The 14,402-nt window shown below is 35.5% G+C and overlaps 1 protein-coding gene and 1 long non-coding RNA gene across 2 annotated transcripts; one reads left to right on the top strand and one right to left on the bottom strand.

The window, feature by feature from the left end:
- Positions 1-211: 211 nt before the first annotated feature.
- Positions 212-2,167, top strand: LOC103485628 (chlorophyll a-b binding protein CP24 10A, chloroplastic). Its single transcript, XM_008443305.3, has 2 exons — positions 212-976; positions 1,462-2,167. The coding sequence occupies exons 1-2, from the start codon at positions 759-761 to the stop codon at positions 2,009-2,011; spliced, it is 768 nt and encodes a 255-aa protein (XP_008441527.1). The 5' UTR covers positions 212-758; the 3' UTR covers positions 2,012-2,167.
- A 1,734-nt stretch (positions 2,168-3,901) lies between these two features.
- On the bottom strand, positions 3,902-4,309 carry LOC127148388 (uncharacterized). The gene is made up of 2 exons (XR_007819350.1): positions 4,273-4,309; positions 3,902-4,106 (listed from the first exon to the last, which is right to left on the bottom strand). It is a non-coding gene; the product is annotated as an uncharacterized LOC127148388 (long non-coding RNA).
- Positions 4,310-14,402: the final 10,093 nt, after the last annotated feature.

Raw genomic sequence — 14,402 nt, 5'->3', positions numbered from 1 at the left:
ATATATCACAATTTTTAGGGAAAAAAAGGAAAAAATATATTGGTACTTATTATCTCTATCAAATAGATGATTTTACGATTATATGTTAAGATGTTTTAATCCTTGCTAATGTGAATATTTATTTTATTTTTGTTCACATGAAACAATGGTATTTTGTAAACTCCAAATACAATAGTTTCTTTAAAAAAATTTAAAATGATACGTAAATTATCTAAATTGACATCTTAACTAAGCAAACAAAAATAGTTGTTTGAAAACTAGACTTATTTAGTTTACAAAAACATGCACCAGATATCCTCACTTAATCACTAGCTCTACACCCAAAATATAGACTAAATAACTTCACATATAATATACAAATTTACCAAACTCAATTCGGCATCTCAATTGGCGAAAGATCTTTTTAACCCAAAAGAAGACGTTGGGGCATTAACTTTTCAAAATGAACTTTGGCTTCATAGTAGGAAATTGGGAGTGAAACATGAGGCTGAAAAAGGGCTAACAAAGAGAGCGATCGTCCACGTGGTTGGCAGTCAAGAGGTCTTTATAGAAGAGGATGAAGAACTTGTTTCCCATTGGTCCGAAATCTATCCAACACCCTCCTATTAGATTTCCCTTCCAGATTCTCATCTTCATGATTCCTACTTGGCTCCATTTAAACCCACAATTCAATTCACAATATCTCCCACACATCCTCTTCTTCATCATATCATAAAACACAGTCCGTTACATACCTGAAATCTTCCATCTCAAAAACCATGGCTGCAACTTCTGGTGCTGTGCTTAATGGATTGGGCTCACCCTTCCTCCGTGGAAGTAGCAGAACTCGGACCTTGCTGGCCGGAGCTAGAGGTGGTGTCAATGTTGTCAGCTCTAGCAAGCTTGTCGTCATCGCTGCTGCTCAGCCTAAGAAGTCTTGGATCCCTGGTGTTAGGGGTGGTGGCAACTTGGTCGACCCAGAATGGCTTGATGGCTCGTATGTTTCTTTTACTTTCTTCAAGTTAGCACATTGTTTGGTTATTGTTTTGAACCTGCAGTTGGAAGATAGGATTTTAGTCCAAGTTTAAGTTACTTTGGACTGGAATTAAACAGGGGTAGAAAATTAGGGAACAAAATTGTTATCAAACATGTTCTAAGCAATTGTTGTCGAGAATTTGGTATAGGCATTTTATCTAATGTTTTTAGAGCAGCATTCTTGAAAAGATATGGGAGAGGCGTTTTATCAAACGGTTTCGAGGTATTTACCATCTAGAATCTGGCCTAGGCATTTCATCGAACATTTTCAAAGCAGTTTCTCTTAACAATCTAGAACAGTCACTTAATCAAACATCTTCTAGCAACCATAGTTGAAAACTTTAGAAGAGATATTTAATCGAACACTTGCTAAGCAACCATAGTTGAAAATTTTAGAAGAAGCATATCATGGAACAGTTGATAAGCAATTACTTGTTCCATTCGTAGACTTCCAGGTGACTACGGCTTCGACCCATTGGGTTTGGGGAAGGACCCAGCATTTTTGAAATGGTATAGAGAAGCAGAGCTGATCCACGGGCGGTGGGCAATGGCAGCAGTGGTCGGAATCTTCGTCGGACAAGCCTGGAGTGGAATCCCATGGTTCGAAGCCGGAGCAGATCCAGGCGCAATTGCTCCATTCTCCTTCGGATCACTTCTAGGAACCCAGCTTCTGCTGATGGGATGGGTTGAAAGCAAACGATGGGTGGATTTCTTCAACCCAGAATCTCAATCGGTGGAATGGGCAACGCCATGGTCGAGGACGGCAGAGAATTTCGCAAACGCTACCGGAGAACAAGGGTATCCCGGAGGAAAATTCTTCGATCCATTGGGATTTGCAGGAACTCTTAAAGATGGGGTTTACATTCCAGACACGGAGAAATTGGAGAGATTGAAGTTGGCAGAAATCAAGCATGCTAGGATCGCCATGTTAGCAATGCTCATCTTCTACTTTGAAGCTGGACAGGGGAAGACACCATTGGGTGCTCTTGGATTGTAAAAACAAAAAAACATTGTTGATGTGAAGATAAAATTGTTCATAATTTCACTAAGAAAAAAAAAAGGGATTGAACATGTGTTGATGATTTTGAGATAGATTTTGAAAGGGGTTTTGTTGGAGCCCTAAAATCAAAACTTCAAAATTGAGTGTTTGCCATTTCCAAAGTCTACACCTTGCGTTTTTTTCAATTTTTAGTTGATTGAATCGCTTAAAGTTGATGGTGTTCGTCAGGGGGCTGCAATTGATAATATGTTCATGGGAGATCATAGTTCAAAATTTTTCAAATTTTAGAATGGTAATTGGTTTATTGTTTATTGAATTATGATTGATAATTGTTTTTGGTTTTTTATTTATTATTTATTATAAAATATAAAATAAAAAATACATTGATAATTGTTTTTGTTTTCTACCCTTTAAAAGAAGGTTAGATGGGTTTTTTTTAATCTAACATACCATAGTAATGAAATTTTGTTTTAAATTTAATATTTTTAAAAACCAAATATGTTTAACTCCAAATTTGTATAACAAATAATTGTATTTGAAGCTTGTAAAATTCTTTTAAAAGTAGTAAAGGTTAATTATCATCGATATATTTGAATAGTTATTTCGTGAAAATCATTGTCTTGAAAATAAATTTGACACGATCTTATTATGAATCTTTTATATCGATCACTCTAAGGTTTTGAATGAAACTTATTCCTAGTTTGATTTTTTTTCATGAATATTAGATACCTAGTTGCTTTTGTAAGATGTGCACTCATAAAAGAGTGGAGGGAGAGAAATGATTACTCAAAATAGAGGGGGAGGAAAGACAAAGAAAAAATCTGAAATTTGGGTGTGGTTTTTGAAGAAAACATGAGAACAAAAGTAAACTTCTAGAAATAAAAAGATTTACAGATTCTTTTGGAGGACGTAACCTTGACTGTTTTATCCACTCAAATATTAGGCTACCGGAGAGTTCTCTAATTTATAATCTCCTTGAAGTTTCGATGTGGTATGGAAAGCTCACTCAATCATGAATATGGTTTGAGGTGTGGGCTTAAATATAGTTGTGAGCTATTCTCAACAGTTAGAAAATTGATAAATAACTATGTACAGTAGAATCTCTTCCACTTAAAGTTGTTGTTACATGTCGAGATGTTTGGGAATAAAAGAGGTGTGAGAATAAAAATGTTAGAAATAAGACTCTCTTTAATTGGATAGAAAAATGTTATAAATGTTCTATGAACAAAAAAAAATGTCTTTGAATTTAATTTACAAGACTAAATTTGATAGTCTTAGGTGATTTTAACAAATTGATTGAATTTACACTAATAGAAAAAGGGCCTACAATGACAGTTAAATGCTGTCATTAAAGGTTTTCGTGACAGTTTTTTGCAGTCATTGATGCGGCAGTCATGGAAAGTATTTTATAACAGTTGTATAAACTGTCACGAAATGTTGTTTCAATGACATATAATACCTGTCACGAAAGAATTTTTTTAATGACTGATTATAACTGTCATTATTTAGTTACGATGACAGTTAATAACTATCACAGTTTAAATTTTATGACAGAGTATAACTGTCATTATTATATTTTCGATGACAGTTAATTACTATCATTGTTTATATTTTATGACAGCTTATAACTGTCATAGTTGACATTTTATGACGGAAGATAACTGTCATTGTTAATATTCTATGACTGATATTAAATGTCATCATTTTACTTACCATGACTTTTATTAACTGTCAATAAAACTTTTTCGATGACAGATTTATTTTTCAATTTAAATGTCATAGTTGTGTTTTTAGTCACTTTTTTCAAAAGCCCTATTTCTTATTGAATTATGTATTTGTTGTCGCCCTGCCATTACACATACTATTACGTACCAATACAATAACAAATGGAAGAAAGATGAACGCTTTAATAGAAATAAACACTTACTAATATTGCTTTAATTGTTAGTACAAATGTTTTTTTGGTACGAACAAACTATTTTAAATAATTACATTTAAACAAAAAAATTTCCTACCAAACCTATAAAAAAGGCTATACATCAACTAATTGGTGTATCCATGGTTTCATTGCCCCAATGGATTGTGGCAAAACCTAATAAGAAAAGAAAAGGAAACAAAATAATTCAACAAGACAACACATTCACCCACATAAACACGTCACATTCACTTCATGATGAACAACACACTTCAACAACATAGAACACATACACACTTCAAATATGTTTGCCTATTCAACCATAACATGATTGAGTACATACCTTATAGAATGCCATAGGATTCCCTTTTGTCTTGTTAAGACCTTTGTCAACCTAGCAAAACGAAAAAAGAACACACTTCAACATCAACAACACACTTCAAGATCAACAACACTTCTTTATCTACAACACTTTTTTATCAACAACACACTTCAACAATAATTACATACACACTTCAAGATCAACAACACTTCAAGATCAACAACACTTCTTTATTTACAACACTCTTTTATCAACAACACACTTCAACAATAATTAAATACACACTTCAAGATCAACAACACTTCAAGATCAACAACACTTCTTTATGTACAACACTCTTTTATCAACAACACACTTCAACAATAATTACATACACACTTCAAGATCAACAACACTTCTTTATGTACAACACTCTTTTATCAACAACACACTTCAACAATAATTACATACACACTTCAAGATCATCAACACACTTCAAGATCATCAACACACTTCAAGATCAACAACACTTCTTTATCTACAACACTCTTTTATCAACAACACACTTCAACAATAATTACATACACACTTCAAGATCAACAACACTTCTTTATGTACAACACTCTTTTATCAACAACACACTTCAACAATAATTACATACACACTTCAAGATCATCAACACACTTCAAGATCATCAACACACTTCAAGATCAACAACACTTCTTTATCTACAACACTCTTTTATCAACAACACACTTCAACAATAATTACATACACACTTCAAGATCAACAACACTTCTTTATGTACAACACTCTTTTATCAACAACACACTTCAACAATAATTACATACACACTTCAAGATCATCAACACTTCTTTATGTACAACACTCTTTTATCAACAACACACTTCAACAATAATTACATACACACTTCAAGATCAACAACACTTCTTTATCTACAACACTCTTTTATCAACAACACACTTCAACAATAATTACATACACACTTCAAGATCAACAACACTTCTTTATGTACAACACTCTTTTATCAACAACACACTTCAACAATAATTACATACACACTTCAAGATCATCAACACACTTCAAGATCAACAACACTTCTTTATCTACAACACTCTTTTATCAACAACACAGTTCAACAATAATTACATACACACTTCAAGATCAACAACACTTCAAGATCAACAACACTTCTTTATCTACAACACTCTTTTATCAACAACACACTTCAACAATAATTACATACACACTTCATGATCAACAACACTCTTTTATCAACAACACACTTCAACAATAATTACATACACACTTCACGATCAACAACACTTATGAACAACACACTTCAACAATAATTACATACACACTTTTTAACTTTAGTTTTGGACCAATTTAACTTTTTTCCTTTTATTTCAAAAACTCTAAAATATTTAATTTTTCCCTTGTTAACATTTTTCTTCGAATTTTAACTTTTCTTGTTTTTCTATTAATTTCAATTAATATTTATTTAATTCTTGATATTTCAAAGTAATGTTTTCTTATTTTATGACATTTCCTTTATTTTCTTCTATACATAGTTGAAAATGGAATTCATCTTCATTCACATCTATAATATATGTCGCAATATACTGAAAAGTATTGTAACGACTCGAACTTTTAAATTAAGTTAAGGTGACTCAAAAAGACGAATAATAATTTACACTTTCTTGAAGAGACAGACAACTAAAATTCTTATAAAATCAAGATTTTCATAAAATAAGATTATCAAAACCAACAAAATAATTTGAAAACGTGACCCGCAGGTTCTAACAATTTTGAAGAAAATAAAATCAAATAAATAGGACAAAATCTTAAATAAAATGTTTACAATTCAAAATACTAAAAAACATATAAATAGATGCAGAATCTGAATTATGTCCCCATATGACATGTCAAGGATCTCTTTCTGTCGCTCGCCAGTTTCTCAAGTTCTCTACCTTAGCCTAAAATATTAAACATAGAAAAGAGTGAGTATATAAATATACCCAGTAAGGGACCCACTACTAGTCTCACTAGATGATCGGTTAACTTTTCATTAGGAACATAATCATAACGTCGTGTGTCCAATGGAGCACACTTGGGTGAATGAAACCGTACGAACACCCTTAAATCCTGCGAGTGATCCCGTGGGAACACCACTAGTCGTGCGAGTGATCGCAGGTACACACTCCATAAACATATTTGTAATACGTAAGTACACTTCTAAATCGTGCGAGTGGTCCCGTAGGAATGCCCCTAGTCGTGCGAGTGACCTCATAGATAGGATCATAATACAGGTGGGGTAAAAAGATCAACAAACAAAGTTAACAGACACACCACAATCCAAAGCATGTAATATCATCATAAACATTATAACATGGCATGAATATTAATCATAACGTCCTTAAGCATGTGATTAATATATCATGTATCATAAACATCATAAACATATTAATCGTCATCATCAACATAAAGTTAATCATCATCATCAACATAATATCAATGATCATCTATAACATTGTTGGAATTTGTGTCCTACAACTCGTACTTTGTTATTTGATTCAATAAAATTTATTATTGAATGTTATAATCTTAAAACCGATAAGTTAAGGTCCCGAGGATATTTTTTACTGAGTTTGTCAAATTGTAACGACCCAACTTTCTGGACTAAGCTGAGGTCACTACTCAATACCAAAACTCGACCACATAACATAAAATTCATAACGGACCGGTTACGATTTCTTAAAACGTTAGAAATATTACAAAAAAACAGTATCGGGCCCTATTTTAAATCACAGTCACAAAAGTTTCAAGTAAAAACTCAGGTCATCAACTCAAAATCACAAAACCACATATTCTAACAAAAATCATCAGCGGAAGCAATAAGAAAACCAGACGCGTCCATATGGCCTTCACGCATCCTTCCTGCCTCTCGTCGGTCTGCCCCTCGCTGTGCCCTTACCTGAAAAGTTAAAGAAGAGAAAAGGGTGAGTATAAGCATACCCAGTAAGGGACCCACTACTGGGCCCGTTAGGGAACAACAGTTAACTTCCTATTCGGGGGTACCCTACATAACAGTCTAGTGGTTCCGTAGAACTCACATATCAGTCTAGTGCTCCCGAAGGATGCACATATCAGTCTAGTGCTCCCGAAGGATGCACATATCAGTCTAGTGCTCCCGAAGGATGCACACATCAGTCTAGTGCTCCCGAAGGATGCACATATCAGTCTAGTGCTCCCGAAGGATGCACATATCAGTATAGTGCTCCCGAAGGATGCACATATCCGTAAGGCACACTACCCCATAGATGAAGCTAACCGTTACCCCTCAGTCCATACTAAACCGTCTACAACAGTCATACCCCAACGACGTTCATATTACAGTTCCGCCATAGGCTTGTCAGTCAGATAGTATAGGTTTAAACAACTACACCCTCAGTTGCTATACGCGTTTCCAATTCGCACACCATTATGGTAACCCCTAGACCCAATCAACTAATCAATCAAAATCGGACTCACCGTCCTTCCCCGACCAACTCCATGATCAATGCCCAGACCAATGACTACCACGTACCTAACCGTAAACTTCAGGGTCCATCGACATAAAATCCCAATCCACAACGTAGCCCATTAACATAACCACCCTATACCGAACATCCAGCATCAGGGTCTATCCGCAAGCAACTCCTTACACCCGATAGCACACAAGCTACAACTAGCGGTCGCGTTACCTTTACATCAGACAAGAGTATAGCAACAATACTTAAAAGTCAATCACACATACATTTATTCGGTACAGTTACTAACGTGTAATCCCCTGTGGATTATTACGTTTCCAGCCTCGATTCGAGGTCCAGTAGTAGGAAAACCCTTACCTGATACTCGGTTATGCCCCTCGATCGAGTCCACGCTCAACGGATCCACCTAAACGAAAACACGAAGGTTTTAATCGATGACACTAGTAGAAGTCATTTTAAATGGTCTTAAGCGACATCCGTTGACTTACCCAAGGAAAGGAAAGCTATCTCCAAACAAGCCTGCCGCGGAACCCGAGAAGTTATAGGTCAACTCCTTAATACCTTCAAGGAATGAAAGGTAGGACCAAATCTTATTCCAATATTCAACTCGAATCGGATATAGCAACATTAGGGAAATCATCAAAACAATCCTTACCAAGAACTCACCGTGACCCGGAGTGGAGGAGGGAAGGCTTAGGTGGCTCGGTAAACAGGGAGCTCGGCTTGGCTTGGAGGTGTGCGTCTCGGCTCGGCTTGGCTCGAGGCTTGGGTTGGCCAGCTCGCGGCTCGGCTCGGCTTGGATCAATTTACGGCTCGGCTCGGCTCGGCTCGGTCCTCGGCTCGGCTCGACTCAACTCGGCTCGGCTCGGCTCGGTCCTCGGCTCGGCTCGGTCCTCGGCTCGGCTCGGCTCGGCTCGGCTTGTGGCTCACGGCTCGGCTGGATCTGCTTGTGGCTCGCGACTCGGCTGGATCTGCTTGTGGCTCGCGGCTCGGCTGGATCTGCTTGTGGCTCGCGGCTCGGCTGGAAATGGGTCTCGGGTCGGGTCAGCTTGGAACCGGGGCGACCACGAACATCGATCTTCGGCGTTCGACGACGGAATGCTTCGCGGCTTGGAGGAGTCCGACGACCGGTTCCGTTTCAACGCGGCGGAGAGTGGCAGGGCGTCGGCGGACGCGGTGGAGTGAAAGATGCACGGCGGCGTCCGGGTGCGTGAGATCGAGGGGGCGTTCGGAAATGGATGGTCGCGGCAGACGAAGGCTGGAGCGGGGAGATTCCGACGACGGCGACGAAGGAGGCGAAGCTGGCGCTGTCGGAAAAGAAGAAGAAGATTGACGAGAAGGGTGGCGTCGCTGTCGGATGGAGAAGAGAGTGAAGAAGAAGGAGAAGGCCGTCGGGGAAAGGAAGAAGAAAAACTGGGGGGGGCGGCGCGGCGCGTCTAGGGTTTTTTTTAAAAAAAAAGAACTATTTTATATATATATATATATATATATATATATTAAATTAAATAATAATTATAATAATAATATTTAATAATAATAATAATAATAATAATATAATTAATAATAATATTAATTAATAATAATGTAATAATAATATTAAATAATATTAATAATAATATTAAATAATAGTAATAATAACAATAATAATTTATAATAATAATAAAAAAATAATATTAATAATATAATTAATATCATATTATTATTATAGCAATTTACAAAACATTAAATTCAAAAAAAATTTCGTATCCCCGCAAAAAGATAAAATTTACCTCGAAAATTCGGGACGTTACACAAATACACTTGTTATTTGTTCAAGTGTATTTGACATAAACATCGATTAAGTTCAAGTTAATAGCCCAAATAGTCTATAGTGTAAGAATAAGGTTGGGCGTCTTATTTTGGATAAACACTATGGATGCGGCCCGCTCCGTAGTTAGTACAAAGATGTATTCCTAAATCGTTCATGTAGAGACATGGGAGTGTGGGCATCCTATGTAAATGGTTTGCATAAGACCGGAACCACAAAATAGTCACTTTTCGTTATAACACCGTAAACTATAAACTGACTATTTCAATTATGATGACCTATGTAACTTGATCTTAATCCTGAGCTAACTATGAACTTCTATTTCGGTAGTATCCTTAGATCTGCATAGGTGAGGGCAGCTCATCATCGCTGGCCCAATAAGCCTTCCATTTCAGGGATAAGACCGAGTGGATAGCTAGGTACATAGGGTGCAAGACGGAATTAACTTCTACCCATTTCTGGGATAGTAGATAGGTTGTTCCCTTAAGGACTAAATCCAAGTCTTGAACAAGAGGCCCCACCTTTTCATTGGCCCGAGAAGGATTTAGTTTTGTAGGTTGGACCTTAAACCAATTGTTCAATAGTGGATCAGTGGATCTTAAGAAGCAAGATGTAATCTTGGGGATAAAACGGTATTTTGACCCAGCCAAGATTACGAACAACCTGTGAATGATCAACTTAGTCATCATGGTTATATCAGGTGGACAGAAATATATCTATAGTGAAGGAAGTGCAACTAAGAATCTTTAGTGGAATGACTCTTTAGTTAACAAATGTTGATTAAGCTTGCTCTAAAAGAGTTTAGCCAGTTAATCTCGAATCATTGGAGCCCATGATCTATAGGTCCATTAAGTTTCCCTACTAGCTCATATGGATTCAACTAAGAACAATATGTTGAAGTAACTCGAATTGTTCGAATTAAGAAAAGAGAGATAAATCGACAAGTATATATGATATAAGTCGGTAGATATAAACTTTAAGTTTTGTGTTTGAATATGATTTAAATAAATATGAATATAGATTCATATTTAGAAGCTTGGAAAGTTTTGAAACGGTCAAAGTTGTAAAAGTCAACTTGTGACTTTTAACTTTGAGAAACAAAACTTTGACCGGATTTATATTCAAATATGATTTGAATTATAGAAAAATGAATGCAGATTCAAACTCGGGAGGTTAGAATTAGTTAAGACGTGAAAAATAGTAAAAAGTCAAAAAGCTGACTTTTGACTATGAAAAATCAAAGTTTGACTTTGACTTAATTAGTCAATTGACCAAAATGTCCTTTTGACTAATTACTTAATTAATTAAAAGTTAATGGGCAATGTGGCAGCCTATTGTAAATAAAAGTCACTAATTTCATTATGAGTTAATGGATTAATTAGGTGTTGAGAATGTATGAAATAATTTGCATGTAAAATTTCATATATAAACTTCTCATTACAGAATGAGAGAGGATGATGTTTTTGCTAAAAAAAACACCTAAACGATACACCTTCTTCCTTTCTCTCTAAGTTTTACTTCACAAAACCGAGTCCCACAACTCCGTTCTTGGTCCTGAGCTTAGTAGGTCAACTTAGTGGTTGTCCTTGCTCGTGATATTCAGGCAAAGAAGAAGCTTTGGATTGAAGAAGAAATTCAGAACTATAAAAGGTAAGTTCATCGTTTACTTTTATGCTCTTCGTTTAGATCCATCGTATAGCACATGCATGTTAATTTCTAAATTGTTTAGATGCATATAGAGTAAAGCATGATCTTTTTCCTTCCGTTGCTGCATGTCTCTTGATGTTTTTTCTTCCTTCAAGCATCGTGTTTGCATCTTAGCCACCATCGATGCATAACGATAAATACATGCAGTCTCTTAAATTCAGTTCAAAGGTCTAATAGTAGAATCTCTTGCTTGGAGAGTAGCTAAAAATATTTCTTTGTTGACAGTAAATTCCCAATTAAAGCAGATCTTAAACACTAAGAGGAAAATTTTGATATTCTTAATTACCAATGGCTAGTATCTAAAATTTTCCAATTTAACTTATCCAAAATCTAAGGTTGAAACCAATTCAATCTTGATTGGGAAAAATCCAAGATTAAGTTTAAAAAAAATTAGTCAACTGAACCTTTACAGAAACCTCAATTAGATCCAAAATTAAATTAACAATTTTTGCCAACAAATTACTAATTTAATTACCTTAAGTTACCAAAGTTAACCAAATGGAGGTTGAAAAATCATCTTAACCTTGATAGAAAAATTCATCACTTAAAATTTCAAGTTTTGCCAAAAGGACCAATCATAACTAAAACTAGAGAGGCGACACCAGTAGAGAGTTATCTTAGTGAAGAAGATGAAGAACATTTTTCTTTTTCAACTTAAGCATTCCAATGCTATTTATAAACCCAAATAAGAACAATAATATTTATTATTATTATTTCCTTTTCCTTTTAGGATATATATATAATTTAAAATATAATATATTTTTATTCTAATTATTTTTCCTCAATAAATTCCATAAGTGCACAAAATCTTAGGTATTTATAACCATTAATAATAATAATAATAATACTTCTTTAATATTGTTTTTATTCTCTCAACAAAATATATGATAAACATATATATTTATCCATTATTCTCTCCCTAATTAAATACATAATCTTTTCTTGTCCAATCAAAACAACTCTCTCCTCAATCAATATTTATCTTTTTTCAAAATAATTAATTATTTATAACGCCTAAAAAATTTCGTTCTTAATATATTTACTTTATGCTATTGAGAAATTAGATTGGTTGGGTGTTATGTTATGTAAGTTCGAGAGGAAAAGAAAAGAAAAAGGAGAATATATATATTTTATAATAATATAGAATAATATAATATAATTATATTATTATTATTATTTATTATAATAATAATAATAATAATTATTATTATTAATTTAAAGAAAAACCTTGTGCTCGTCTTCTTCCTCTTCTTTGTACTAGTCGCACACCCCCATCCTCACTTTCCTTTTCTTCTCCCCACGATCCAACAGTGTCGCTCGCTTCCTACTGCGTTTCCTTCATCCGACCGACCTCTTCAACTCCGTCCACCATTGGTTCAACCATTGTCGAGTCCTCGCAAAAGCCTAGTTGTTTTTGTCTGCGTCCACCTCCATCGCGCGTCCACTTCCATCCTTGCCGCTCGTTTCAAGTTCGGCATTCGCTGCCGCTCTTCGTCTGTCCGTCGTCAACTCCTTCCTCCGATAGCCGTCGAGCATGACCGAGCCAAGCCCGAGTGTCTGTCCTTCCTTCCCTCATCAATTGCGTGCGACCCCCTTTTCAAGCTGTGAGCGTAAATTGGCGTTCACTCTTTTAGGCCAGCCACCACGATCTACTTGTACGTCATGTTGGCTTATTCGTGTGTCGCTACCTCTACGTTTGTGAGTCACTGTAAGTCCTTGGTAAGGGTGAATTGGTGAGTTTCATAGCAATTTCCATTGTCGATTTAAGTATAAATGTTGGAATAAAATGTTGGATTAATTAGATTCATTACCATTGAATTTCTTGAATGTGTGGAATTCGAATTCTTGGGTACTATAACGAGTTTGGTTGGAGTTCAATTCTCCTCTTGCTGGGTAAGTTGCAAAATTTGAAACGGTGTGTTTTGGTTAAGTGACTTTACTTATTATAGTATTCGAACCATTATATTTACATTAGGTGGATTCTTTGGACTTTGTTTAAGCAAGGATTTTAGCTATCTTGAGGTAACGGATTTCCTACTACTAAACTCAAATTTGAGATTTGAAACGTAGTAACTAATATGAAAGTTATGTTTTAGAGGCTACATTAGATTGATTGTTATGTGTTTATATAGAAAGTGTTCTTGGTATATACTCTTGAATGGTATAGACGGCATGATTGCTAGTGTAATTTTTATACATTGATGGATTGTGTTGTTGATGGAGTATGGATGTTTGGGCTGTTATGTGTAGTTTGTTTTGACTAATGGATCGTGTTATAGACTGAATATAGATGATGAGGATTTGACTGATATATGTAATTTAGATATATTAATGGGTCGTACTGTTAGCTGAATATAGATGATGATCTGACTGTCATGTGCAGTTTAGGTATTAATGGATCGTGTTGTCGATCAAATGTAGATGATCCGTCTGTCAGGTGTATTTGCATATTGATGGTTTGTACTATGGAATGGAATTAGATGGTGTAACTGTGATGTATAATTTAGTTTCATATATTGACTAAGGGTACTATGACTAAACTTAGATTGCTTGACTGATTATGCATAGAGACTGAACTAATAGTTGAGATGTTTTGTATAAGATTGTCATGGACTATTAAGATTGGATCGAGGGGTAACTGATAGCTTTATCTATGAGGTAGCGTACATCGCAGGCATGGTGTCTTACGGGATGACCACATGTTGTGTAACCTTTGGGATCACTAGACTGAGATGTGTATCCCTCGGGATCACTAGACTGATATGTGTATCCGACGGAATCACTAGACTGATTGATGTGTGCATCTTGCGAGATCACTAGACTATTATGTTGTAGGGTACTCCTTAATAGGAAGCTAACTATTATTACCCCTAATGGGACCAGTAGTGGATCTCTTGCTGGGTATAACTTATACTCACCGTTTTATAACTTTTTTAGGTAAAGGTAACGTGCGAGGTAGACTGGCGAGGGGCAAGAAGAATTCGTGAATGCCATATGGGGACCCTTTTTTCTTTATGCTTTCGCTAAACGCCTTTAATTTTAATTGTTTTAAGGATTGAAAATAAGTCGTGTTTAAGATATTTATTCGTTTGTTTTGTTTTTGA

This window comes from Cucumis melo, chromosome 3 (assembly GCF_025177605.1).
Source record: "Cucumis melo cultivar AY chromosome 3, USDA_Cmelo_AY_1.0, whole genome shotgun sequence".
In the NCBI taxonomy this organism is placed as follows: Eukaryota; Viridiplantae; Streptophyta; class Magnoliopsida; order Cucurbitales; family Cucurbitaceae; genus Cucumis; species Cucumis melo.
The sequence above is the reverse complement of the archived record's forward strand: the minus strand, read 5'-3'. Positions and strand labels throughout refer to the sequence as shown.

What these genes read in the sequence shown, in the direction of transcription:
- LOC103485628 (XM_008443305.3), top strand. Translation starts at nt 759, where the DNA reads ATGGCTGCAACTTCTGGTGCTGTGCTTAATGGATTGGGCTCACCCTTC. An exon ending in CCAGAATGGCTTGATGGCTC is followed by an intron (nt 977 to 1,461) that starts GTATGTTTCTTT and finishes TTCCATTCGTAG; the next exon opens with ACTTCCAGGTGACTACGGCT.